This window comes from Lethenteron reissneri, unplaced genomic scaffold (assembly GCF_015708825.2).
Source record: "Lethenteron reissneri isolate LAM-NWPU_2019-01 unplaced genomic scaffold, ASM1570882v1 scaffold_1548, whole genome shotgun sequence".
NCBI lineage: Eukaryota > Metazoa > Chordata > Hyperoartia > Petromyzontiformes > Petromyzontidae > Lethenteron > Lethenteron reissneri.
The window spans coordinates 28,054-55,959 of record NW_026891276.1 but is presented as its reverse complement, the minus strand read 5'-3'; the positions used below and the strand labels follow the sequence as shown (position 1 = coordinate 55,959).

The window sequence follows — 27,906 nt, the reverse complement described above, 5'->3', positions numbered from 1 at the left end:
TTCAAAGATGCTTTTTTTCGAACGGCGGGCGCTGCAATGAATTCTCTATGGCTTCCGGGAGGGCTCGCCCTAACGTGCTTACGTCATCATACGTAAGCACGTTTCATCCAACAATATAATTTGTCGCCACCTAGTGGAATCTTTAATAAAATAAACTTGAGTGGATTGTATTAATAGTGAGTATAGAAACAAACAAGATGTATTGTAAGAGTCACTTTATTTTTCATTAATATTAAACAAGTGAAGTTGCCTGTACATGCTTAAGCTGTTAATTTATCCATTGCATGGGTGGACCTTATCCTTATCAATCATCCAGACATTTGCCCCCCCCCCTGAGAGATTTAGCAGGAGCCGCCACTGCGCAAGATCGATTCCCATGTTATCCCAATGGAATTCGATTCATTCCACTCTAATCACTAGCAAGATCGATTCCCATGTTATCCCAATGGAATTCGATTCCATCCACTCTAATCACTAGCAAGATCGATTCCCATGTTATCCCAATGGAATTCGATTCCATCCACTCTAATCACTAGCAAGATCGATTCCCATGTTATCCCAATGGAATTCGATTCCATCCACTCTAATCACTAGCAAGATCGATTCCCATGTTATCCCAATGGAATTCGATTCCATCCACTCTAATCACTAGCAAGATCGATTCCCATGTTATCCCAATGGGAATCGATTCCATCCACTCTAATCACTAGCAAGATCGATTCCCATGTTATCCCAATGGAATTCGATTCATTCCACTCTAATCACTAGCAAGATCGATTCCCATGTTATCCCAATGGAATTCGATTCCATCCACTCTAATCACTAGCAAGATCGATTCCCATGTTATCCCAATGGAATTCGATTCCATCCACTCTAATCACTAGCAAGATCGATTCCCATGTTATCCCAATGGAATTCGATTCCATCCACTCTAATCACTAGCAAGATCGATTCCCATGTTATCCCAATGGAATTCGATTCCATCCACTCTAATCACTAGCAAGATCGATTCCCATGTTATCCCAATGGAATCGATTCCATCCACTCTAATCACTAGCAAGATCGATTCCCATGTTATCCCAATGGAATTCGATTCATTCTACTCTAATCACTAGCAAGATCGATTCCCATGTTATCCCAATGGGAATCGATTCATCCACTCTAATCACTAGCAAGATCGATTCCCATGTTATCCCAATAGGAATTCGATTCGATCCACTCTAATCACTAGCAAGATCGATTCCCATGTTTATCCCAATGGAATTCGATTCATTCCACTCTAATCACTAGCAAGATCGATTCCCATGTTATCCCAATGGAATTCGATTCATCCACTCTTAATCACTAGCAAGATCGATTCCCATGTTATCCCAATGGAATTCGATTCCATCCACTCTATCACTAGCAAGATCGATTCCCATGTTATCCCAATGGGAATTCGATTCCATCCATCTAATCACTAGCAAGATCGATTCCCATGTTATCCCATGGAATTCGATTCCATCCACTCTAATCACAGCAAGATCGATTCCCATGTTATCCCAATGGAATTCGATTCCATCCACTCTAATCACTAAGCAAGATCGATTCCCATGTTATCCCAATGGGAATCGATTCCATCCACTCTAATCACTAGCAAGATCGATTCCCATGTTATCCCAATGGAATTCGATTCCATCCACTCTAATCACTAGCAAGATCGATTCCCATGTTATCCCAATGAATCGATTCCATCCACTCTAATCACAGCAGATCGATTCCCATGTTATCCCAATGGAATCGATTCTATCCACTCTAATCACTAGCAAGATCGATTCCATGTTATCCCAATGGAATTCGATTCCATCCACTCTAATCACTAGCAAGATCGATTCCCATGTTATCCCAATGGGATTCGATTCCATCCACTGTAATCACTAGCAAGATCGATTCCCATGTTATCCCAATGGGAATCGATTCCATCCACTCTAATCACTAGCAAGATCGATTCCCATGTTATCCTAATGGAATTCGATTCCATCCACTCTAATCACTAGCAAGATCGATTCCCATGTTATCCCAATAGGAATCGATTCGATCCACTGTAATCACTAGCAAGATCGATTCCCATGTTATCTCAATGGGAATCGATTCCATCCACACTAATCACTAGCAAGATCGATTCCCATGTTATGCAATTCCAATCGGAATTGATTGACTTTGTCCAATTCTCTGCAAGAATCAATTCCCAACGTCCCGATCGATTTTCTCTCCACGTCACTCGGGAAGCTACGACACGTGGGTCCGTGTGGTCGTCATGACGATGCACAAACTCTGCAAACTTGGCCTACTCTTCCACTTCGTGCTGCCTCTCATCGACCACCTTGTCACATGTAACCACGGTGAGCAGAGCCGGTCGATAAATCGGGTACCAAGTTGACTGGGGAGCGGTGGTGCAGTGGTTAGGTCACTGTGTGTGGGTGCTCATGCTGTTGTGGAGTGGCTCATGCAGCCAGCTGTGGCTGCAGGGTTCTGCTGGTACATGTTGTTTATGCCGCTTATTGTGAAAATTCCGTCACAGTTCCTATGATCACTGTTTCATTGCTTGCATGGCTTTATTTTGGTGATTTCGAAAAGTGTATTGGTTTGGCCATGTTTGTGTTGTTGTAGTACAGAGTTAGACTGATGGCCTTAATCTAAGTTGTCTTGTGGTTGTTGTTGTTGTTGTTTGACTTGCATCCCACTGGGATGTTTGCACACAGAGTTGGTGTACGGTGTTTTTTGTCTGCAATGTTTTGCTGTCTTTTCTTAGATTTTCTTTTTGCACTCAGTCACATAGTCACTTTAAGATGTTTTTTGTTAGGTTTTTGTTTTTTTAAATCCTTTATATTAAGTTTGCTTGCGTGCTTGCATGCTTGCTTGCTTGCTTACGACCGTGCAAATCTTTCGGTAGTTTTTTAACCCACTTCCCGTGATCCAATCGAGCTGACATTTTGCACACAGACTCGTTGTGCGAGACAATTAATGTTCGTGAATTTTTTTTTCAAAATTTTACACTGTTTAGGGAAAGCAAATTAAATATTTAATTACCAATTGCTTAATACTGGCAGACAATCATCTGACCCATAGGTGGCAGCCATCTCAAGCTCTGGTTAAGCTGGGATCCCGGCACCCTGAGTCTCCAGACCGGCTCTTATAAGAACATCGGTCTGGGCTCTCGGAGCCACGCCACCGGCTTGCCCCGGTCGGCCTACTCTAGCTGGTCTTCGATCTTCGCTGGTTGAAGCTAACACTCGACCCTGAGCCCTCCGGCTCATCACCTTATATAGCAATCTCCCCCCGGGGGGGGGGCCGTGGGGGATGGCAGGTGCGGACGTCGATGTAAGCACCTTCTCTGCGTACGGCCATAACCACGCCCCATCCGTACCAATACACCTCTACACATGTCACTGTAGTTAAGAGTCGTAAGTCGGGGACTGTATGTTCATGTTGTAGTGAGAGTCGTAAGTCGGGGACTATGTGCATAATGTTATAGTGAGAGTCGTAAGTCGGGGACTATGTGCATAATGTTGTAGTGGGTGTCGTAAGTCGGGGACTATGTGCATAATGTTGTAGTGGGTGTCGTAAGTCGGGGACTACATGTGCACTGTTGTTGTGAGAGTCGTAAGTCGGGGATTCTCTGTAAAATGTGGTGTCGTGAGAGTTGTAAGTCGGGGACTGCTTGAACATTGTTATAGTGAGAGTCGTAAGTCGGGGACTGTCCGTGCATGATGTTGTGGTGAGTGTCGTAAGTCGGGGACTGTGGGTACAACGTGTTGCAGTGAGAGTCGTGAGTCGGGGACTGTGTACAAGGCAACACCCGCGGGGATGACTCCTTTGCCCCTCTAGGCGCCTCGTCCTCCTCCTCCCCCTTCACCTCCTCCTCCTCCCCCTTCACCTCCTCCTCCTCCCCCTTCACCTCCTCCTCCTCCTCCCCCTTCACCTCCTCCCCCTCCTCCTCCTCCTCCCCCTCCTCCTCCCCCTCCCCCTCCTCCTCCTTCTCCTCCTCCCCCTTCTCCTCCTCCCCCTCCTCCTCCCCCTCCTCCTCCCCCTCCCCCTCCTCCTCCTTCTCCTCCTCCCCCTTCTCCTCCTCCCCCTCCTCCTCCCCCTCCTCCTCCTCCTTCTCCTCCTCCCCCTTCTCCTCCTCCCCCTCCTCCTCCCCCTCCTCCTCCTCCTTCTCCTCCTCCCCCTCCTCCCCCTTCACCTCCTCCTCCTCCTACTCCTCCCCCTCCTCCTCCTCCTCCCCCTCCTCCCCCCTCCTCCCCCTTCACCTCCTCCTACTCCTCCCCCTCCTCCTCCCCCTCCTCCTCCTCCCCCTCCTCCTCCTCCTCCCCTCCTCCCCCTCCTCCCCCTCCTCCTCCTCATCGTCGCTGGCGCTCACCTGGCCGCCCGTGGAGACGCAGCGCCGCCGCCACCGCCGCCGCTGCGTCTCTTTCAGCCGCTACGGAGACGCGGAGGAGGCGGTGGGGGGGGGGCGGTCGGAGGCCGGAGGCACCGTGCTTTGTGACGCTGCCGGCGGGGAGCAGGAGGGGAGGGAGGAGGAGGGGAGGGAGCACGAGGGGAAGGAGGAGGGTGGCTTCTGCTACGCGGCGTGGCGCAACGTGTCGGGCGACATCTTGCTGGAGCGCCAGGGCTGCTGGGTGCACGACTGCCGTGGGAGGTGAGGAGCAGACCAGCAGCCCCCCCACCTTCTCCCCCCCCCACCTTCTCCCCCCCCCCATCTCCTCCCCCCCACCTCCTCCCCCCCCACCACCTCCCCCACCTCCCCCCCACCACCCCCCAACCACCTCCCCTCACACCTCCTCCCCCTCACTCCTCCTCCCACCTCCCCCCCCTTCCTCCTCCCCACCACCTCCTCCCACCTCCCCCCCCCCTTCTGCTCCCTCCTCCCCACCACCTCCTCCTCCCCCCACACCTCCTCCCCCTCACGACCTCCTCTCTCTTCCTCATCCCCACACCACCTCCCCACCTCCTCCCCCCCCCCTCCTGCTCCCTCCCCCCCACCCTCTGGGTGTGCCACTGTGATCAGGAGCGAGTGCGTGGAGTCGAGCAGCAACCCCTTTGTCTACTTCTGCTGCTGTGACAGGGACCTCTGTAACGTCGCCTTCGCCCGACGGCCCCGGCCACACGGTCAGTCTTGAGCCGGGAGAGACGCCGGAGACGGTTCACGAGGCGGGAAGAATCGATGCCGTTCCAGCTCTCAGTGGCGGCTCCTGCAAAATCTCTCAGGGGGGGGCAAATGTCTGGATGATTGATAAGGATAAGGTCCACCCATGCAATGGATAAATTAACAGCTTAAGCATGTACAGGCAACTTCACTTCTTTAATATTAATGAAAAATAAAGTGACTCTTACAATACATCTTGTTTGTTTCTATACTCACTATTATTACAATCCACTCAATTTCTTTTATTAAAGATTCCACTAGGTGGCGACATATAATATTGTTGACTGAAACGTGCTTACGTATGATGACGTAAGCACGTTAGGGCGAGCCCTCCCGGAAGCCGTAGAGAATTCATTGCAGCGCCCGCCGTTCGAAAAAAAACATCTTTGAATGTAAGTCTATGGGAACACTCGGGGCGATTCTCAGCCAGAGTGAAATCGCCCAAAAAGAGGCGGTACTCCACAGAACGTGACATGACGCTGATTGGACTATATCCAGAGGCACAGTGACGGCTAGCGTGACTCTGTGGTTGAATGACATTGGTGGTGCGTCGCCCAATCGCCCTAATGAAGAAACCGCCCCTGGTTCCAGCTCTCTCTCGTTTTTGTCACGGCTCGGCCAGGCCTGGCTGGTGTTGGCGAACGGCAAAAAACGATTGTTTACGACCGAGAAAGGTGGATAATTTAAAAGGATGATTATAATTAATATTGCAATGTATGAAGAGCTACAATCCTCCTCTGTGGCGCGACGCGTGGTTGATGTGAAATAAATAAAATATTTTATTTTCTACCTACGTAGGTAGAAAATAAAATATATTATTTTATTTTATACCTACGTAACTTTACCGAAATAACCAAAGAGTGTGTATGGGAGCCTTTAACATTAAAGTCTATGGCAGCCTTTAACATTGAAGTCTATGGCAGCCTTTAACATTGAAGTCTATGGGCGAATTTAACATTGAAGTCTATGGGAGCCTTTAACATTGACGTATATGGGAGACTTTAACATTGAAGTCTATGGGAGCCTTTAACATTGAAGTCTATGGTAGCCTTTAACATTGAAGTCTAAAGGAGAATTTAACGTTGAAGTCTATGGGAGCCTTTAACATTGAAGTCTATAGGAGAATTTAATATTGAAGTCTATGGGAGCCTTTAACATTGAAGTCTATGGGAGACTTTAACATTGAAGTCTATGGGAGAATTTAACATTGAAGTATATGGGAGAATTTAACATTGAAGTCTATGGGAGCCTTTAACATTAACATCTATGGGAGACTTTAACATTGAAGTCTATGTGAGCCTTTCACATTGAAGTCTATGGGAGACTTTAACATTGAAGTCTATGGGAGAATTTAACATTGAAGTCTATGGGAGAATTTTACATTGAAGTCTATGGGAGCCTTTAACATTAAAGTCTATGGGAGACTTTAACATTGAAGTCTATGGGAGCCTTTAACATTGAAGTTTATGGGAGACTTTAACATTGAAGTCTATGGGAGACTTTAACATTGAAGTCTATGGGAGAATTTAACATTGAAGGCTATGGGAGATTTTAACATTGAAGTCTATGGGAGACTTTAACATTGAAGTCTACGGGAGACTTTAACATTGAAGTCTATGGGAGACTTTAACATTGAAGTCTATGGGAGAATTTAACATTGCGGTCTATGGGAGACTTTAACATTGATGTCTATGGGAGACTTTAACATTGAAGTCTATGGGAGACTTTAACATTGCGGTCTATGGGAGACTTTAACATTGAAGTCTATGGGAGAATTTAACATTGAAGTCTATGGGAGACTTTAACATTGAAGTCTATGGGAGACTTTAACATTGAAATATATGGGAGACTTTAACATTGAAGTCTATGGGAGACTTTAACATTGAAGTCTATGGGAGACTTTAACATTGAAGTCTATGGCAGCCTTTAACATTGAAGTCTATGGGAGGATTTAACATTGAAGTCTATGGGAGACTTTAACATCGAAGTCTATGGGAGACTTTAACATTGAAGTCTATGGGAGAATTTAACATTGAAGTATTTGAGAGACTTTAACATTGAAGTCTATGGGAGACTTTAACATTGAAGTCTTTGAGAGACTTTAACATTGAAGTCTATGGGAGACTTTAACATTGAAGTATATGGGAGACTTTAACATTGAAGTCTTTGAGAGACTTTAACATTGAAGTCTATGGGAGAATTTAACATTGAAGTCTTTGAGAGACTTTAACATTGAAGTCTATGGGAGACTTTAACATTGACGTCTATGGGAGACTTTAACATTGAAGTCTTTGAGAGACTTTAACATTGAAGTCTATGGGAGATTTAACATTTACGTCTATGGGATACTTTAACATTGAAGTCTATGGGAGGATTTAACATTGAAGTCTATGGGAGACTTTAACATTGAAGTCTATGGGAGAATTTAACATTGAAGTATATGGGAGACTTTAACATTGAAGTCTATGGGAGAATTTAACATTGAAGTCTATGGGAGCCTTTAACATTGAAGTATATGGGAGCCTTTAACATTGAAGTCTATGGGAGAATTTAACATTGAAGTCTATGGGAGCCTTTGACATTGAAGTCTATGGGAGCCTTTAACATTGAGTCTATGGGAGACTGTAACATTGACGTCTATGGGAGACTTTAACATTGAAGTCTATGGGAGGATTTAACATTGAAGTCTATGGGAGACTTTAACATTGAAGTCTATGGGAGAATTTAACATTGAAGTATATGGGAGACTTTAACATTGAAGTCTATGGGAGAATTTAACATTGAAGTCTATGGGAGCCTTTAACATTGAAGTATATGGGAGACTTTAACATTTAAGTCTATGGGAGACTTTAACATTGACGTCTATGGGAGCATTTAACATTGAAGTCTATGGGAGCATTTAACATTGAAGTCTATGGGAGCCTTTAACATTGAGTCTATGGGAGCCTTTAACATTGAAGTCTATGGTAGACATTAACATTGACGTCTATGGGAGCCTTTAACATTGAAGTCTATGGGAGACTTTAACATTGAAGTCTATGGGAGCCTTTAACATTGACGTCTATGGGAGCCTTTAACATTGAAGTCTATGGGAGACTTTAACATTTAAGTATATGAGAGACTTTAACATTGAAGTCTATGAGAGACTTTAACATTGCAGTCTATGGTAGACTTTAACATTGACGCCTATGGGGGCCTTTAACATTGCAGTCTATGGGAGACATTAACATTGAAGTCTATGGGAGCAGCCCCTGTGAGTGCCTTCACAGCTGAGCCTCCTGTTGCAGAGGTCACTCAGCAGCCTACGCCGGTGGCCAGGCCGGTGCCCATGCCAGTGACCTTGCTGTCCGTCACGACGCCGCTGCTTCTGCTGCTGCTGCCGCTCTCCGTGTGGACGTACCGGCGATGCCGCAAGCTGACGCATGCCACAACGCCTCCGCAGGTGGTGGTGGTGCTGTGTGTGTGTCTGTGTGTGTGTGTCTGTGTGTGTGTGTGTCTGTGTCTGTGTGTGTGTGTCTGTGTGTGTCTCTGTGTGTATCTCTGTGTGTGTGTGTCTGTGTGTGGCCTCAAGGTGCACTTGGCCTGGCACAAGCGTCATGGTGACGTCACCGCCACTTAGTGGCGAATGGCGGTTGTTGTTGTTGTGTCTGTGTGTGTCTGTGCGTGTGTGTCTGGTGGGGAGCGGTAGTGTAGTGGTTAGCGCGCTGCGCTATGAACCTGGCGATCCGGGTTCGATTCCCGCTCACGGCGAACACCAGTGACGATTATCTGAACCGGTCCTGGGCCTCCCCTAGGTCGACTCAGCCTCAAATGAGTACCTGGTGCGGTGTGTAAACATCGCCACTATTGAGACAAAAGCGGTCGGGCGTGGTGCTGGCCACCCACCCCCTCGTGTACCGTTCCGGCCTTCATAGGTGCTACGCTAACAGCACTTGCCCCTACAGTCTGTTAAGGCTATACGGGGGATCTTTATCTTTGTGTGTCTGGCAAAACAACCCCCTCCCTCCTCGTGGTGCCGGACGGGCAACGTTGTCGTGGACATTGCGGTGGGGGGAGGGGCAATTCCGATTGGCCTCTCCCCTCATGGCGTCTGTGACCACCACAGCGGCTAAATGGGGGCTCTGGATGGGTGCGAGTGGCTGGTAACCCCTCCACCTTCAATAAATTACCACTAAACCACTTCTAAAATATCTAATTAATAAGCTTGTGCCGGAGGCCCCAGGGGGACAGGTGTCTATGACATCTCCTGGCCAGACCCCATTTGGTCGAGCCAAGAGATTGAATCTTCGCCCTCGGAGCTCTTCCAGAAACAACAAAAAGCCACTACGGGTGGCCACGTGGAATGTTCGAACGCTCACTGCGGAGGAGAGGCTGCCACACCTCTGTCGGGAGCTGGACCGGTACCGTCTGGATCTTTGTGGCATTCAGGAGGTCCGGTGGACCAGCTCTGGATGCTGCCACTATGAGGGGTGGACAGTCCTCTACTCGGGGCAGAAGACTACTAAACAATAGGGAGTGGCTCTTGTTTTGAAAAAAAGAATGAAGGGGGTGTGGGAGCGTGGCAGTGAGGTGTGGGAAGCTGTAAGCCCCAGGCTATTTTGGGCTTGCCTTCCCATCAACCGGAGGTGAGGACTGGTGGTCGTGGTTACTTATGCCCCCACCGAAGACGAACATCCGTGGAGGGATACAGGCAAGGCCAATGAGTCAGATGCCTTCTATGACCTGTCACAGGTGCTGGCTAAAGTGGCCCCTCGGGATAGAGTCATCTTGTTGGGTGACTTCAATGCCAGAATTGGCCATGATGCTGGCACCTGGTCTGGAGTGATTGGAAGGCATGGGCCAGATCAGCTCAATAACAATGGTAGGAGGCTGCTAGATTTTTGTGCAGCCCATGGGCTTGTAATTACCAACACGCTGTTCAGGCATCGGCACATCCACACAGCATCATGGATGCATGCCGGGTCCAAGTAAGAACATCTGCTGGGCTACATAGTGACGGATCAGCGGATGCGGGCCCATGTCCTTGACACCAGGACCTACTGTGGAGCTGATCTGCCCCCTGACCATCGACTAGTCATCTGTAAGATGCGCCTGCCATTCTTCCATTCCGGTGGTGGGTGGACACCCAGGACCCCATTCCAACCTAAGGTGGCTTGGACTCAGCTTGTAGGCAGGGCAGCCTAAATGTTTCTAACCGGCGAAGATGCTTAGTTTTGGTCGGGTTTAAGCAGGCTGGATTGTGTGAGGAGCTCACAAATCCTTGAAAGATCTGGACAAAGACCCATGGGTGAGCTCCTCCGGCAGACAACGCTGCGTTGGCTGGGCCATGTAGCCCGCATGCCAAGTCGTCGCATGCCTAAACAGCTTTTGTTCGGCTGGATCCAGGGGGCTAAATGGGCGCGGCACGGGCTGGAGAAGAGATGGAGTGATGTGGTACAGGAGGACGTGGAGCTGAGTGGACTTGCCTGACTAGTACCAGCGGTGTCAAGATCGGCCTCTGTGGAGGAGGCTCGTGAAGGACGCTACTGGGCAGTTGGAGGCAGTCGCCCTCCAACAACAACGGAGGGCGGAGGAGCGACGCTCACAACAACGAGCGGAGCGCCTGGTGGCTAAAGCATATCAAGTCGGCACAGTAGGGGGCACAGGTGGTGCATCAGCCACTCATCTCAGTCAGTCGACCAGTGGCACCTGGGTCTGCCCCGTGACCTCCTGCCAGCGGGCGTTCTTGTGTATAGTGTAGTGTATAATAAGTGTATGGTGTAGTCACTTGCCCTGCCGGTCGGTCCAGGCTACGCGGCGGGGGGTCTCTGCCGTTGACGGCAGCAAGGCTGCCCGACGCTCCATTCCGCCAACAGGAGGCGGTGAGCCTGACGGCGCTGCTGCCGCCGCTGCTGTTGCTGGACTTACGAGCCGGCGGTCGCTTCGGCTGCGTCTGGCGCGCTCAGCTCCTGTCCGAAGTCGTCGCGGTGAAGATTGTCCAGACCGTGGTGAGACCCCGCACACACACACACACGCACACACGCACACACACACACACACGCACACGCACTCACACACACGCACACACACACGCACACACACACTCACACACACACACACGCACGCACACACTCACGTACACACACACACACACTCACGTACACGCACGCACACACTCACGCACACGCACGCACACACACACACACACGCACACACACACAGAGACCCTACACGGCCCACAGAGACCCACAGTGACCCAAAGAGACCCATAGAGACCCACATCAACCAACAGAGACCCATAGAGACCCACACAGACCCATAGAGACCCACAGCAACCCACAGATACCCATACTCATAGAGACCCACAGCAACCCACAGAGACACACGGAGGCCCACAGAGACCCACAGTGACCCACAGAGACCCACAGCAACCCACAGAGACCCACAGTGACCCATAGAGACCCACAGTGACCCACATCAACCAACAGAGACCCACAGCAACCCACAGAGACCCACAGCAACCCACAGAGACCCACAGCAACCCACAGAGACCCACAGCAACCCACAGAGACCCACAGTGACCCACATCAACCAACAGAGACCCACAGCAACCCACAGAGACCCACAGCAACCCACAGAGACCCACAGCAACCCAAAGAGACCCACAGTGACCCACATCAACCAACAGAGACCCATAGAGACCCACACAGACCCATAGAGACCCATTAGAGACCCATACTCGCAGAGACCCACAGCGACCCACAGAGACTCACAGTAACCCACACAGAGACCCACAGTGACCCACAGAGACTCACAGTAACCCACAGAGACCCACAGTGACCCACAGAGACCCACAGAGACCCATAGAGACCCACATCAACCACCAGAGACCCACAGCAACCCACAGAGACCCACAGTGACCGACATCAACCAACATAGACCCATAGAGACCCACAGTGACCCATAGAGACCCACAGAGACCCATACTCAGAGATTCACAGCAACCCAGAGACCCACAGCAACCCACTGCGTGTGTCTCCGTGTGTCTCATATGTCTCCGTGTGTCTCCGTGTGTCTGCGTGTGTCTCATATGTCTCCGTGTGTCTCCGTGTGTCTCCGTGTGTCTCCGTGTGTCTCCGTGTGTCTCATATGTCTCCGTGTGTCTCCGTGTGTCTGCGTGTGTCTCATATGTCTCCGTGTGTCTCCGTGTGTCTCCGTGTGTCTGCGTGTGTCTGCGTGTGTCTCCGTGTGTCTCCGTGCGTCTGCGTGTGTCTGCGTGTGTTTCCGTGTGTCTCCGTGTGTCTCCGTGTGTCTCCGTGTGTCTCCATTTCTCCGTGTGTCTCTGTGTGTCTCCGTGTGTCTGCGTGTGTCTGCGTGTGTCTCCGTGTGTTTCCGTGTGTCTCCGTGTGTCTCCGTGTGTCTCATATGTCTCCGTGTGTCTCCGTGTGTCTCCGTGTGTCTCCGTGTGTCTGCGTGTGTCTCCGTGTGTCTGCGTGTGTCTGCGTGTGTCTGCGTGTGTCTCTGTGTGTCTGCGTGTGTTTCCGTGAGTCTGCGTGTGTCTCCGTGTGTCTCCGTGTGTCTCCATTTCTCCGTGTGTCTCTGTGTGTCTGCGTGTGTCTGCGTGTGTCTCCGTGTGTCTCCGTGTGTCTGCGTGTGTCTGCGTGTGTCTCCGTGTGTCTCCGTGTGTCTGCGTGTGTCTCCGTGTGTTTCCGTGTGTCTGCGTGTGTCTGCGTGTGTCTCCGTGTGTCTGCGTGTGTCTCTGTGTGTCTCATATGTCTCCGTGTGTCTCCGTGTGTCTCCGTGTGTCTCATATGTCTCCGTGTGTCTCCGTGTGTCTCCGTGTGTCTGCGTGTGTCTGCGGATCTCGCCGCGTGTGTTTCTCGCGGGACCACGGCTTCCCCCCCGCGAGACTTCTGCTCCTCTGGACGCGACCTCAGCCTGAGCAACTTCACACGTTTGTCTCCTCCTCCTCCTCTCCCCGCCATCGTCGTCGGCGTTGTCTTCGTCCGGGACGCTCGCAGAACCAACGGCTGTGGCAGAACGAGGTGGACATTTTCGTCACGCCCGGCCTGAGTCACCACAACCTGCTGCAATTCATCGGCGCGGAGAAGCGGGAAGGGCCCGAGATGTGGATCATCACCGCCTTCCACGAGCGGGTTCATAGACTCACTCACCGTGCAGAGACTCACAGACTACTCACACAGAGACCCACAGACTACTCACACAGAGACCCACAGACTACTCACACAGAGACCCACAGACTACTCACATAGAGACCCATAGACTACTCACATAGAGACCCACAGACTACTCACACAGAGACCCACAGACTACTCACATAGAGACTCACAGACTACTCACACAGAGACCCACAGACTACTCACACAGAGACCCACAGACTACTCACACAGAGACCCACAGACTACTCACATAGAGACCCACAGACTACTCACATAGAGACCCATAGACTACTCACATAGAGACCCACAGACTACTCACACAGAGACCCACAGACTACTCACATAGAGACCCATAGACTACTCACATAGAGACCCACAGACTACTCACACAGAGACCCATAGACTACTCACATAGAGACCCACAGACTACTCACATAGAGACCCATAGACTACTCACATAGAGACCCACAGACTACTCACACAGAGACCCACAGACTACTCACATAGAGACCCATAGACTACTCACATAGAGACCCACAGACTACTCACACAGAGACCCACAGACTACTCACACAGAGACCCACAGACTACTCACATAGAGACTCACAGACTACTCACACAGAGACTCACAGACTACTCACACAGAGACCCACAGACTACTCACGTAGAGACCCATAGACTACACACACAGAGACCCACAGACTACTCACACAGTAGAGACCCAAAGACTACTCACACAGAAACACACAGACTACTCACATAGAGACCCATAGACTACTCACATAGAGACCCATAGACTACTCACACAGAGACCCATAGACTACTCACACAGAGACCCATAGACTACTCACACAGTAGAGACCCATAGACTCACTCACACAGAGACCCATAGACTACTCACACAGAGACCCATAGACTACTCACACAGAGACCCATAGACTACTCACACAGAGACCCATAGACTACTCACACAGTAGAGACCCATAGACTACTCACACAGAGACCCACAGACTACTCACACAGTAGAGACCCATAGACTACTCACACAGAGACCCACAGACTACTCACACAGAGACCCATAGACTACTCACACAGAGACCCATAGACTACTCACACAGAGACCCATAGACTACTCACACAGTAGAGACCCATAGACTACTCACACAGAGACCCACAGACTACTCACACAGTAGAGACCCATAGACTACTCACACAGAGACCCACAGACTACTCACACAGAGACCCATAGACTACTCACACAGAGACCCATAGACTACTCACACAGAGACCCATAGACTACTCACACAGAGACCCATAGACTACTCACACAGAGACCCATAGACTACTCACACAGTAGAGACCCATAGACTACTCACACAGAGACCCATAGACTACTCACACAGAGACCCATAGACTACTCACACAGAGACCCATAGACTACTCACACAGAGACCCATAGACTACTCACACAGAGACCCATAGACTACTCACACAGAGACCCATAGACTACTCACACAGAGACCCACAGCCTACTCACACAGTAGAGACCCATAGACTACTCACACAGTAGAGACCCACAGACTACTCACACAGTAGAGACCCACAGACTACTCACACAGTAGAGACCCATAGACTACTCACACAGTAGAGACCCATAGACTACTCACACAGTAGAGACCCATAGACTACTCACACAGTAGAGACCCACAGACTACTCACACAGTAGAGACCCATAGACTACTCACACAGTAGAGACCCATAGACTACTCACACAGTAGAGACCCACAGACTACTCACACAGTAGAGACCCACAGACTACTCACACAGTAGAGACCCATAGACTACTCACACAGTAGAGACCCACAGACTACTCACACAGTAGAGACCCATAGACTACTCACACAGAGACCCATAGACTACTCACACAGTAGAGACCCACAGACTACTCACATAGAGACCCACAGACTACTCACACAGTAGAGACCCATAGACTACTCACACAGTAGAGACCCATAGACTACTCACACAGTAGAGACCCATAGACTACTCACACAGTAGAGACCCACAGACTACTCACATAGAGACCCATAGACTACTCACACAGTAGAGACCCACAGACTACTCACACAGTAGAGACCCATAGACTACTCACACAGTAGAGACCCATAGACTACTCACACAGTAGAGACCCATAGACTACTCACACAGTAGAGACCCATAGACTACTCACACAGTAGAGACCCATAGACTACTCACACAGTAGAGACCCATAGACTACTCACACAGTAGAGACCCATAGACTACTCACACAGTAGAGACCCACAGACTACTCACACAGTAGAGACCCACAGACTACTCACACAGTAGAGACCCATAGACTACTCACACAGTAGAGACCCACAGACTACTCACACAGTAGAGACCCATAGACTACTCACACAGTAGAGACCCACAGACTACTCACACAGTAGAGACCCATAGACTACTCACACAGTAGAGACCCACAGACTACTCACACAGTAGAGACCCATAGACTACTCACACAGTAGAGACCCACAGACTACTCACACAGTAGAGACCCACAGACTACTCACACAGTAGAGACCCACAGACTACTCACACAGTAGAGACCCACAGACTACTCACACAGTAGAGACCCATAGACTACTCACACAGTAGAGACCCACAGACTACTCACACAGTAGAGACCCATAGACTACTCACACAGTAGAGACCCACAGACTACTCACACAGTAGAGACCCACAGACTACTCACACAGTAGAGACCCACAGACTACTCACACAGTAGAGACCCACAGACTACTCACACAGTAGAGACCCACAGACTACTCACACAGTAGAGACCCACAGACTACTCACACAGTAGAGACCCATAGACTACTCACACAGTAGAGACCCACAGACTACTCACACAGTAGAGACCCACAGACTACTCACACAGTAGAGACCACAGACTACTAACACAGTAGAGACCACAGACTACTCACACAGTAGAGACCCACAGACTACTCACACAGTAGAGACCCATAGACTACTCACACAGTAGAGACCCACAGACTACTCACACAGTAGAGACCCACAGACTACTCACACAGTAGAGACCCATAGACTACTCACACAGTAGAGACCCACAGACTACTCACACAGTAGAGACCCCTAGACTACTCACACAGTAGAGACCCACAGACTACTCACACAGTAGAGACCCATAGACTACTCACACAGTAGAGACCCACAGACTACTCACACAGTAGAGACCCATAGACTACTCACACAGTAAGACCCCTAGACTACTCACACAGTAGAGACCCATAGACTACTCACACAGTAGAGGACCCACAGACTACTCACTCACACAGTAGAGACCCATAGACTACTCACACAGTAGAGACCCATAGACTACTCACACAGTAGAGACCCATAGACTACTCACACAGTAGAGACCCATAGACTACTCACACAGTAGAGACCCACAGACTACTCACACAGTAGAGACCCACAGACTACTCACACAGTAGAGACCCACAGAACTACTCACACAGTAGAGACCCACAGACTACTCACACAGTAGAGACCCATAGACTACTCACACAGTAGAGACCCACAGACTACTCACACAGTAGAGACCCACTAGACTACTCACACAGTAGAGACCCACAGACTACTCACACAGTAGAGACCCACAGACTACTCACACAGTAGAGACCCATAGACTACTCACACAGTAGAGACCCACAGACTACTCACACAGTAGAGACCCATAGACTACTCACACAGTAGAGACCCACAGACTACTCACACAGTAGAGACCCACTAGACTACTCACACAGTAGAGACCCACAGACTACTCACACAGTAGAGACCCACAGACTACTCACACAGTAGAAGACCCATAGACTACTCACACAGTAGAGACCCACAGACTACTCACACAGTAGAGACCCACAGACTACTCACACAGTAGAGACCCACAGACTACTCACACAGTAGAGACCCACAGACTACTCACACAGTAGAGACCCACTAGACTACTCACACAGTAGAGACCCACAGACTACTCACACAGTAGAGACCCATAGACTACTCACACAGTAGAGACCCATAGACTACTCACACAGTAGAGACCCATAGACTACTCACACAGTAGAGACCCATAGACTACTCACACAGTAGAGACCCATAGACTACTCACACAGTAGAGACCCATAGACTACTCACACAGTAGAGACCCATAGACTACTCACACAGTAGAGACCCACAGACTACTCACACAGTAGAGACCCATAGACTACTCACACAGTAGAGACCCACAGACTACTCACACAGTAGAGACCCACAGACTACTCACACAGTAGAGACCCATAGACTACTCACACAGTAGAGACCCATAGACTACTCACACAGTAGAGACCCATAGACTACTCACACAGTAGAGACCCACAGACTACTCACACAGTAGAGACCCATAGACTACTCACACAGTAGAGACCCACAGACTACTCACACAGTAGAGACCCATAGACTACTCACACAGTAGAGACCCATAGACTACTCACACAGTAGAGACCCACAGACTACTCACACAGTAGAGACCCACAGACTACTCACACAGTAGAGACCCATAGACTACTCACACAGTAGAGACCCATAGACTACTCACACAGTAGAGACCCATAGACTACTCACACAGTAGAGACCCATAGACTACTCACACAGTAGAGACCCACAGACTACTCACACAGTAGAGACCCACAGACTACTCACACACACACAAAGAGGCACATGTAATTGGTTCAATTGAAGCGCACACTTGAACTTGGAGGCAACCATCCCGGAGGGCTGCTACAAGCAACACCTCCTCTGCCTCCCTAAAAAAGCCTCAACACTAAATAAACTTACGAAATACTCTGAGGACTGAAAATCCTACATCGCCACAAATCCCAGCCTTCAATATTGAAATCACAAAGCTAATCAATCAAGCCAAAACAGAACGCAGGCACGAGTTTGTTGAATCTTTTGATCATCGCCAAAACTCATCAAAACTTTGGAAGATCATCGAAGCCTTAAACGGACACTCCAAACCCACCACCCAATTGTGCAATCAATTTCAACAACAAATCCGTCATAAACAACAACAACATCACCAACCAGAGGTGAAACTCGCTATCAAAAAAGCCAAAAATTATTCCGCAATTGGTCCGGATGGCATAGCTATGCCCGATCTCAAACACCTCGGCCCCCCTTGGCATCGAGTTTCTCGCCTCCACCATTAACGCCTCGCTCCCAGTGCAACCTCATTCCGGCCATCTGGGAATCATCGACAATCATCCCACTTCCAAAACCCAGCAAAGACCTCAATCAAGCGACGTCCCACAGGCCGATTTCCCTACTTTACTTGAAACGCTCTTCAACCAAATAGCGCCACCACATCGAAGTTGAACCACTTGCACACCGCTGCCACCATGCACCATCACCACCACCACTACTACCACTACTACCACCACTACTACCACCACCATCACCACTACCACCACTATCACCACTACCACCACTATCACCACTACTACCACCACTACTACCACCACCATCACCACTACCACCACCATCACCACTACCACCATTATCACTACCACGACTACCACCACCACTACCACGACTACAACCACTACCACCACCACTACCACCACTACTACCACTACTACCACCACGACTACCACCACCACCACTCACCACCACTATCACAACCACCACCGTTACCACCACTATCACCACTACTATCACCACTACTACCACCATTACTACTACCACCACTACAACCACCATTGCCACTACCACCACTACAACCACTACCACCACCACCACCACTACCACCACTACCACCACCACTACCACCGCTACTACCACCACCACTACCACCACCACTACTACCACCACCATCACCACCACTACTACTACCAACACTACCACTACTACCACCACCACTACCACCACCATCACCACTACTACCACCACCACTACTACCACCACCACCACTACCACCACTACCACCACTACCACCACCACTACTACCACTACCACCACCATCACCACTACTACCACCACCACTACTACCACCACCACTACTACCACCACCACCACCACCACTACTACCACCATCACCACTACCACCATTACCACCACCACTACTACCACCATCACCACCACCACTACCACGACTACCATCACCACTACCACCACTACTACCACTACCACCACCACCACTACCACCACCACTACCACCACCATCACCACTACCACCATTACCACTACCACGACTACCACCACCACGACCACGACTACCACCACTACTATCACCACCACCACTACCACCATTACCACCACGACTACCACCACCACGACCACGACTACCACCACTACTATCACCACCACCACTACCACCATTACCACCACCACCACCACTGCCGCTGCTCCCCTCTCACCGCCGCAGGGCTCGCTGTGCGACCACCTCAAGCGCTCCACGCTGTCGTGGCACGAGCTCTGCCACGTGGGCGAGACGTTGGCACGCGGCCTCGCCCACCTCCACCGTCACGTGCACGGAGGCAAGCCGGCCATCGCCCACCGGTACGTCGCTAGCAGGCCGCCCACGGATCACCGGGGGTGGCGGCGGTGCGGGTGGCGGAGTGGGTGGGGGGCCCCTGCCGACCTCGGGTTCGGACTCCGCCAGAGGTCGCAACCGGGTACCCGATACCCGCACCCTACCCGATACCCGTACCCTACCCGATACCCGTACCCTACCCGATACCCGTACCCTACCCCATACCCGTACCCTACCCGATACCCGTACCCTACCCGATACCCGTACCCTACCCCATACCCGTACCCTACCCGATACCCGGCTACCCGTACCCAGCCGGGTACGGGTAGCCGTTCCCTACCCGTACCCTACCCGAAATGAGTGACAAACGGTTACTCACCAGTGACTCACGGCCTACCCGTGGGTACGGGTACACATTTGCGACCTTGGTGCGGCCGGTTACGGTTACGGGTAAGGAATCAAAACCCGTTTGCGACCTCTGGACTCCGCTTGCGCCTCACGCAGCCCCCTCTCACCCTTCGACCGCTTGAACGCGTCACCGTGCCCCCCCCCCGCCCCCCCCCCCGTCTCTCCCGCAGCGACTTGAAGAGTAAGAACGTGCTGCTGAGGAGCGACCTGTCGGCCGTCGTCGCCGACTTTGGCCTGGCGCTCAAACTCCAGCCGGATTGCCCACCCGTCGACATCCCGCGGGTAAACACCGACGCCGGGGCCAAGAGGCGGAGACGCCAAGAGGCGGGAGGGTGCCGATAGAACCTCGTTTGCCAGAAAAAAAAATTTGATAGTTGTTTTTTTTTTACCCTTTTATCTGTGCAACAAGACTAGGCTCTCTGGAAAGCTGTCTCGGGTGTGGACCAATAAACTTCAAGGACAGTGCATATCATCATCAGAGTTGTGTTTTTTGTTTGCATTATGACTGCAGGTATTGCGGTCTATGCAAACATGACTCCTCTTAAAAAAAGGTGTTAGTTTTGTTGCCAGACAGAAGGGTAAAAAAAACAATTATCATATTTTTTACTGGCAAATGAGGTTCCAATGGTGTAAATGCTTACCCCGAGCTCTCATACTCTGATGGTGCGTTGTCTTTGAGTTGTGCACCTTTTGGCGTCATCTGGTCCAACACCATGTGAGACTAGGCTCTAAGGAAAGCTGTCTCGGGTGTGGACCAATCAACTTCAAGGACAGTGCATACATTATCAGAGTTATGTTTTTTTTGCATTATGACCGCAGGTATTGTGGTCTATGGTGTCAGTTTCATCGCCAGATAGAAGGGTAAATATAACCCGTAAAAACAAAGTTTTTCACTATAAATCCTTTATATGCGTGGCGGCTAGAGTCCTCTCGTCCTCTGGCTTGAGATGGCTGCCACCTATGGGTCAGATGATTGTCTGCAGTATTAAACAATTGGTAAGCGCGCAAGCAAGCACGCAAGCAAGCGAACTTAATATAAAGGATTTAAAAACCAACGATCAGCTGGAGAGCATCGTGCCGAGCGTGACGCCGCCGCCGTTGCACCCCGCCGCAGGTCGGCACTCTCCGCTACATGGCCCCCGAGCTGCTGGAGGGCGCCATCTGCTTGCAGTCCGACGCCTTCCTTCACATCGACGTCTACGCGCTGGGCCTGGTGCTGTGGGAGATCGCTACGCGCTGCACGTCCAGTGGCGGTGAGCGGAGGTGGCGGCGTCGGCCCCAGGGGCGTGGTGCTGGCCGGTCCTGGTCACCTCTTGTCACACGGTGCCGCCCCACGTGATGTGGGTGGGGGGGTCTTTCTGTGTGTGTGTCTGGTCTGTGTGTCTGTGTCTGTGTGTCTGTGCGTGTGTCTGTGCGTGTGTCTGTGCGTGTGTGCGTGTGTCTGTGCGTGTGTCTGTGCGTGTGTCTGGTCTGTGCGTGTGTCTGTGTGTCTGGTCTGTGCGTGTGTCTGCGTGTGTCTGTGCGTGTGTCTGTGCGTCTGGTCTGTGCGTGTGTCTGTGCGTGTGTCTGGTCTGTGCGTGTGTCTGTGCGTGTGTCTGTGCATGTGTCTGTGCGTGTGTCTGGTCTGGGCGTGTGTCTGTGCGTGTGTCTGTGTGTGTGTCTGGTCTGTGCGTGTGTCTGGGCGTGTGTCTGTGCGTGTGTCTGTGTGTGTGTCTAGTCTGTGCGTGTGTCTGTGGTCTCAGTTAGCTGATGAAAGTTCTCGACCGTCCAACTTTCAAAATGCATCATGGATGCATGCCGGGTCCAAGCAAGAACATCTGCTGGGCTACATAGTGATGGATCAGCGGATGCGGGCCCATGTCCTTGACACCAGGACCTACCGTGGAGCTGATATGCCCTCTGACCATCGACTAGTCATCTGTAAGATGCGCCTGCCATTCTTCCATTCCGGTGGTGGGTGGACACCCAGGACCCCATTCCAGCCTAAGGTGGCCTGGTCTCAGCTAGCTGATGAAAGTTGCAAGCGAGAATTTCATCATCACTTGCAGCTGGGGTTGGCATCGTCCCCCACTCCTCCTGATGTCGAGGGTAAATGGGCGAGGTTTAAGACTGTGACTCATGCAGCTGCAATGGCTGCTTTGGGTACACGGTCCAGACCTCCCCAGAAACCCTGGCTGACAGAGGAGGTGCTCAGGATAGTTGAGAAAAAGTGACAGGCCCACTCTCATCGCCTACAGCATCCCACGTCAGAGAATGAGGAGGCTTACCGCAGCCTTCGCTCGGAAGTTCGGAGAGCCGTGAGGCGCTGCAAGGATGGGTGGTGGTTGCGGGTTGCTGAGGAGATGGAGTCTGCCTCAGTGGCCCGCGATCACAAATCACTATTTAACTCCATCAAAAAAGTAACCTGCAGCGCCACACCTATTACCATCACTAGGGGAAAGAACGGTGATCCAATCTCCGACCCCCAGAAACAGGTTTGCAGATTTGCTGAGCATTTCTGTGAGGTCCTGGTGGAGGGGAAATCCCTCAACATGGAAAACATCATGGCACAAATTGGGGATGACCATGCTGAGGCTGCGGTGCCTCAAATATTGGAAGAAGAAGTCACCCCCTGTGAGTGGCTGGCTGAGGTGCCATCTGTTGAGGAAGTACTGAATGCGATCCAGAGTCTGAGACCAGGAAAGGCACCAGGCAGAGATGATCTCCCAAGCGAAATGCTGAGGGAGGGTGGCGTTTGTGCACAGACTGCCCTATATGACATCATAACAACAGTCTGGACCACTGGACGGGTTCCGCAGGATTGGAAGGATGCCCTGGTGGTCCCCCTCTTTAAGAAGGGGGACCGCACAGACTGTAACAACTACAGGGGCATCTCCCAATGCAGTTTCAGGAAAAGGCGGTCCTGCACAGATACCATATTTTCCTTCTGTCTGCTACAGCAGATGTGTAGGGAATTCCAACAAGACCTACATCTCTGCTTTATTGACCTGGTCAAGGCCTATGATACCATCAGTAGGCCTGGGCTCTGGGTTGTTCTTCGTGCTTTCGGAGTCCCTGACCCTCTGCTCACCCTCATTAAGGACCTTCATGATGGTGAGTGGGCCCGGGTAAAACTACGTGGCCGGGAGTCAAAACCATTCCCTGTACACCTTGGGGTGTGACAGGGATGTCTTCTGGCTCCCACATTATTTAACATCTATTTTGACCACATCATTCGTGAAGCCTTCAATAGCTGTACCGGAGGAATTTCCATTTGGTACAGATATAATGAGAGGCTGATCAATGCCCGGGTGCGGTCAAGGGATGGCTTTCTATTGCTCAACCACGTTATGTATGCCGATGATCTGCTAATTACTGCTCACTCGGAGGAGGAGGTGGAGACGCTGCTGCTGAAACTGGAGCGTGCCACTAAAACTAAGCACTTGCCTGGGTATTTTGTACCATCAGACACTCCACCCCCATAACTCCCAATCAGTTGTGGAGAGAATGGAGAGTTTCCCATACCTGGGCAGTGTGCTCATGACCGGTTCCGGTTTAACAGCAGAGGTCTCACTCCGAATCAATCGAGCAGCAATATCTTTTCATCGGTTGCGTAACGCTGTGTGGAAGCTACCTGGTCTGTCGCTCCGCACGAAGCTTCAGGTCTTCTCAGCCACGGTCATTCCCTCCCTTCTCTACGCTTGCGAAACGTGGACCCCCTAATGGAGCATCTTCACCGGTTAGAAACATTTAGGCTGGCCTGCCTACGATCCATCCTGGGTTTAACCAGGCTGGAATGTGTGAGGAGCTCACAAATTCTTGAAAGATCTGGGCAAAGTCCCATCGGTGAGCTCCTCCGGCAGGCAAGGCTGCGTTGGCTGGGTCATGTAGCCCGCATGCCCAGCCACCGCATGCCTAAACAGCCTTTGTTCGGCCGGATCGAGGGGGCTAAACGGGTGCGGCACGGGCTAGAGAAGAGATGGAGTGATGTGGTACAGGAGGACGTGGAGCTGAGTGGACTTGCTGATGCCTGGTACCAGCGGTGTCAAGATCGGCCTCTGTGGAGGAGGCTCGTGAAGGACGCTACTGGGCAGTTGGAGGCAGTCGCCCTCCAACAACAACGGAGGGCGGAGGGGCGACGCTCACAACAACGAGCGGAGCGCCGGGTGGCTAAAGCACAACGAGTTGGCACAGTAGGGGGCACAGGTGGTGCATCAGCCACTCATCTCAATCATCTCAGTCAGTCGACCCGTGGCACCTGGATCTGCCTCCTTGACCTCCTGCCAGCGGGCGTTCGACAATTCACGTCGCCTCAAGGTGCACATGGCCTGGCACAAGCGTCGTGGTGACATCACCGCCACTTTGTGGCGAACGGCGGTTGTTGTTGTCTGTGTGTGTGTTTCTGTGTGTGTGTGTTTCTGTGTGTGTGTGTCTGTGTGTCTGTGTGTGTGTGTGTGTCTGTGTGTGTGTGTGTCTGTGTGTGTGTCTGTGTGTGTCTGTGTGTGTGTGTGTGTGCCAGGCATGCTGGGTGAGCATGTGTGTCTGTGTGTGTGTGTGTCTGTGTGTCTGTGTGTGTGTGTGTGTGTCTGTGTGTGTGTGTGTCTGTGTGTGTGTCTGTGTGTGTGTGTATGTGTCTGTGTGTGTGTATGTCTGTGTGTGTGTGTGTGTGCCAGGCATGCTGGGTGAGCACCGCGCTCCCTTGGTGGACGAGGTGGGTGAGCGCCCCACGCTGGATGAGCTCCGGCACTTCGTGGTGGACGGCAATGGCCGCCCAGCGATCCGGGAGGCCTGGCTCAAGCACCCGGTCGACGTCTCACTCAGTCACTCAGTCACTCACTCAGTCACTCACTCACTCAGTCACTCATTCAGTCACTCACACACTCAGTCACTCAGTCACTCAGTCAGTCACTCACTCACTCACTCAGTCACTCATTCAGTCACTCACTCAGTCACTCATTCAGTCACTCACACACTCACACAGTCACTCACTTAGTCACTCATTCAGTCACTCACACACACACTCAGTCACTCACTCAGTCACTCAGTCACTCACTCAGCCACTCACTCACTCACTCAGTCACTTACACACTCACTCAGTCACTCACTCAGTCACTCACTCAGTCACTCAGTCAATCAGTCACTCACTCACTCAGTCAGTCACTCACTCACTCACTCACTAACTCGCTCACTCTCACAGACTCACTCACTCAGTCACTCACTCACTCTCTCTTTCTCACTCACTCAGTCGCACACTCACTAACTCGCTCACTCGCTCACTCGCTCACTTACTCACTCAGCCACTCACTCACTCAATAGTGCTCTCATTCACTCAATCACTAGCTCGCTCGCTCGCTCGCTCACTCACTCACTAACTCACTCGCTCACTCCCTCACCCACTCACTCACTAACTCACTCACTCACTCTCTCTCACTCACTCTCTCTTTCTCACTCACTCAGTCGCTCACTCACTAACTCGCTCACTCTCTCTTGCTCGCTCACTCACTCAGTGACTCACTCATTAAGTGACTCACTCACTCACTCACTAACTCTCTCACTCACTAACTCTCTCACTCACTAACTCGCTCACTCACTCAGTCACTCTCTCTCTCGCTCACTCACTCAGTTAGTCACTAACTCTCTCACTAACTCGCCCTCTCACACACTCACCCACTAACTCTCTCTCTCTAACTCTCTCACTCACTCTCCCACTCTCTTTTTCTCACTCACTCGCTCGCTCACTCACTAACTCGCTCACTCGCTCGCTCGCTCACCCACTCACTCAGTCACTCACTCACTAGCGCTCTCATTCACTCAGTCACTCGCTCGCTCACTCACTCACTCGCTCACTCAATCAGTTACTCACTCAGTCACTCCTTCACTCACCCACCCACCCACTCACTCAGTCACTTACTCAGTAACTCACTCATTAACTCGCTCACTCCCTCACCCACTCACTCACTGACTCACTCACTGACGCACTCACTGGCTCACTCACTCTCCCACTCACGCACTTACTCATTCAGTCACTCACTCACTTTTTCTCTCACTCACTCACTCAGTCAGTAACACACTCACTCACTCCCTCACTCACAAACTCGCTCACTCACTCGCTCACTCACTCACTCACTAACTCTCTCACTAACTCGCCCTCTCACACACTCACCCACTCACTAACTCTCTCTCACTCTCCCACTCTCTTTCTCACTCGCTCGCTCACTCACTCACTAACTCACTCGCTCACTCAGTCAGTTACTCAGTCACTCCCTCACTCACCCACCCACTCACTCAGTCACTTACTCGCTCACTCACGAACTCGCTCACTCGCTCACTCACTCACTCAGTCAGTCAGTCACTCACTCACTAACTCGCTCACTCGCTCAGTCACTCAGTCAGTCAGTCACTCACTAACTCGCTCACTCACTCTCATAGACTCACTAACTCACTCTCTCCCTCACTCACTCGCTCGCTCACCCACTCACTCACTCGCTCACTCACTTACTCGCTCACTCACTCGCTCGCTCACTCACTGGCTCATTCACTCACTGGCTCACTCACTCACCCACTCAATCACTCACTCTCTCACCCACTAACTCACCCTCTCCCTCACTCACTCGCTCACTCACTCACTGGCTAACTCACTCACCCAATCACTCACTTACCCTCTCACCCACTCACTCACTCGCTCACTCACTCACTCACTGGCTCACTCTTTCCCTCCCCTCCTCCTTCCCTCCTCTGTCATCCCTCCTGGTCAATGTTACTAGGGCGCAGATGTTGACTACCTCACCTGGTCTACGGGAGGACGTGGGTTCCATCCCGACCCTGACGATGTCTGCCGCTGTATTTGAAGTTGCGTTTTAACCTCGGCTGATGGTCACTCATCCAGCAGCAGATTGACCTCGTGGTGGCTTGCTGGTGGTGGTGGTGGCGGTGGTGGCGGCGGTGGTGGTGGTGGTGGCGGTGGTGGCGGTGGTGGCGGTGGTGGCGGCGGTGGTGGCGGCGGTGGTGGCGGCGGTGGCGGTGGTGGCGGTGGTGGCTTGGTGGTGGTGGTGGTGTCTTGGTGGTGGTGGCGGTGGTGGTGACGATGTTGGTGCGTGACTCCCAGGGACTGTCCCAGCTGTGTGTCACCATGGAGGAGTGCTGGGACCAGGATGCGGAGGCTCGCCTCTCGGCGCACTGCGTGGAGGAGCGTCTGGCGCAGCTGCGGACCGACCCGGGGCTGCCTGGTGGCAGCGGTGGTGGTGGTGGTGGCAGCGGTGGCACCACAGCCGCCCCTCCACCCACCACCACCGTCACCGCCACCGTCACCGCCACTCCACCCACCACCACCACCACCGCCCCTCCACCCACCACCACCACCGTCACCGCCCCTCCACCCACCACCGCTATCGTCACAGCCCCTCCACCCACCGCTATCATCACCGCCCCTGCACCCACCACCACCGCTATCATCACCGCCTCTCCACCCACCACCACCACTATCATCACTGCCCCTCCAACCACCACCACCACTATCATCACCGCCTCTCCACCCACCACCACCACCGCCAGGCCCCTCC

At 51.5% G+C, this 27,906-nt stretch overlaps 1 protein-coding gene across 1 annotated transcript; it reads left to right on the top strand.

Annotated features, from left to right (window-relative positions):
- Nucleotides 1-2,296: 2,296 nt before the first annotated feature.
- LOC133362616 (activin receptor type-2B-like) lies at nt 2,297-27,647 on the top strand (the record flags this gene model as incomplete). Its single annotated transcript, XM_061581538.1, has 11 exons — nt 2,297-2,394; nt 4,457-4,678; nt 5,048-5,148; nt 8,473-8,627; nt 11,041-11,172; nt 13,186-13,320; nt 19,853-19,986; nt 20,539-20,636; nt 21,466-21,621; nt 25,021-25,151; nt 27,453-27,647. Coding segments are annotated over exons 1-11 (1,557 nt in total), but the record flags the coding sequence as incomplete, so codon positions are not given.
- Between the last annotated feature and the right edge of the window lie 259 nt (nt 27,648-27,906).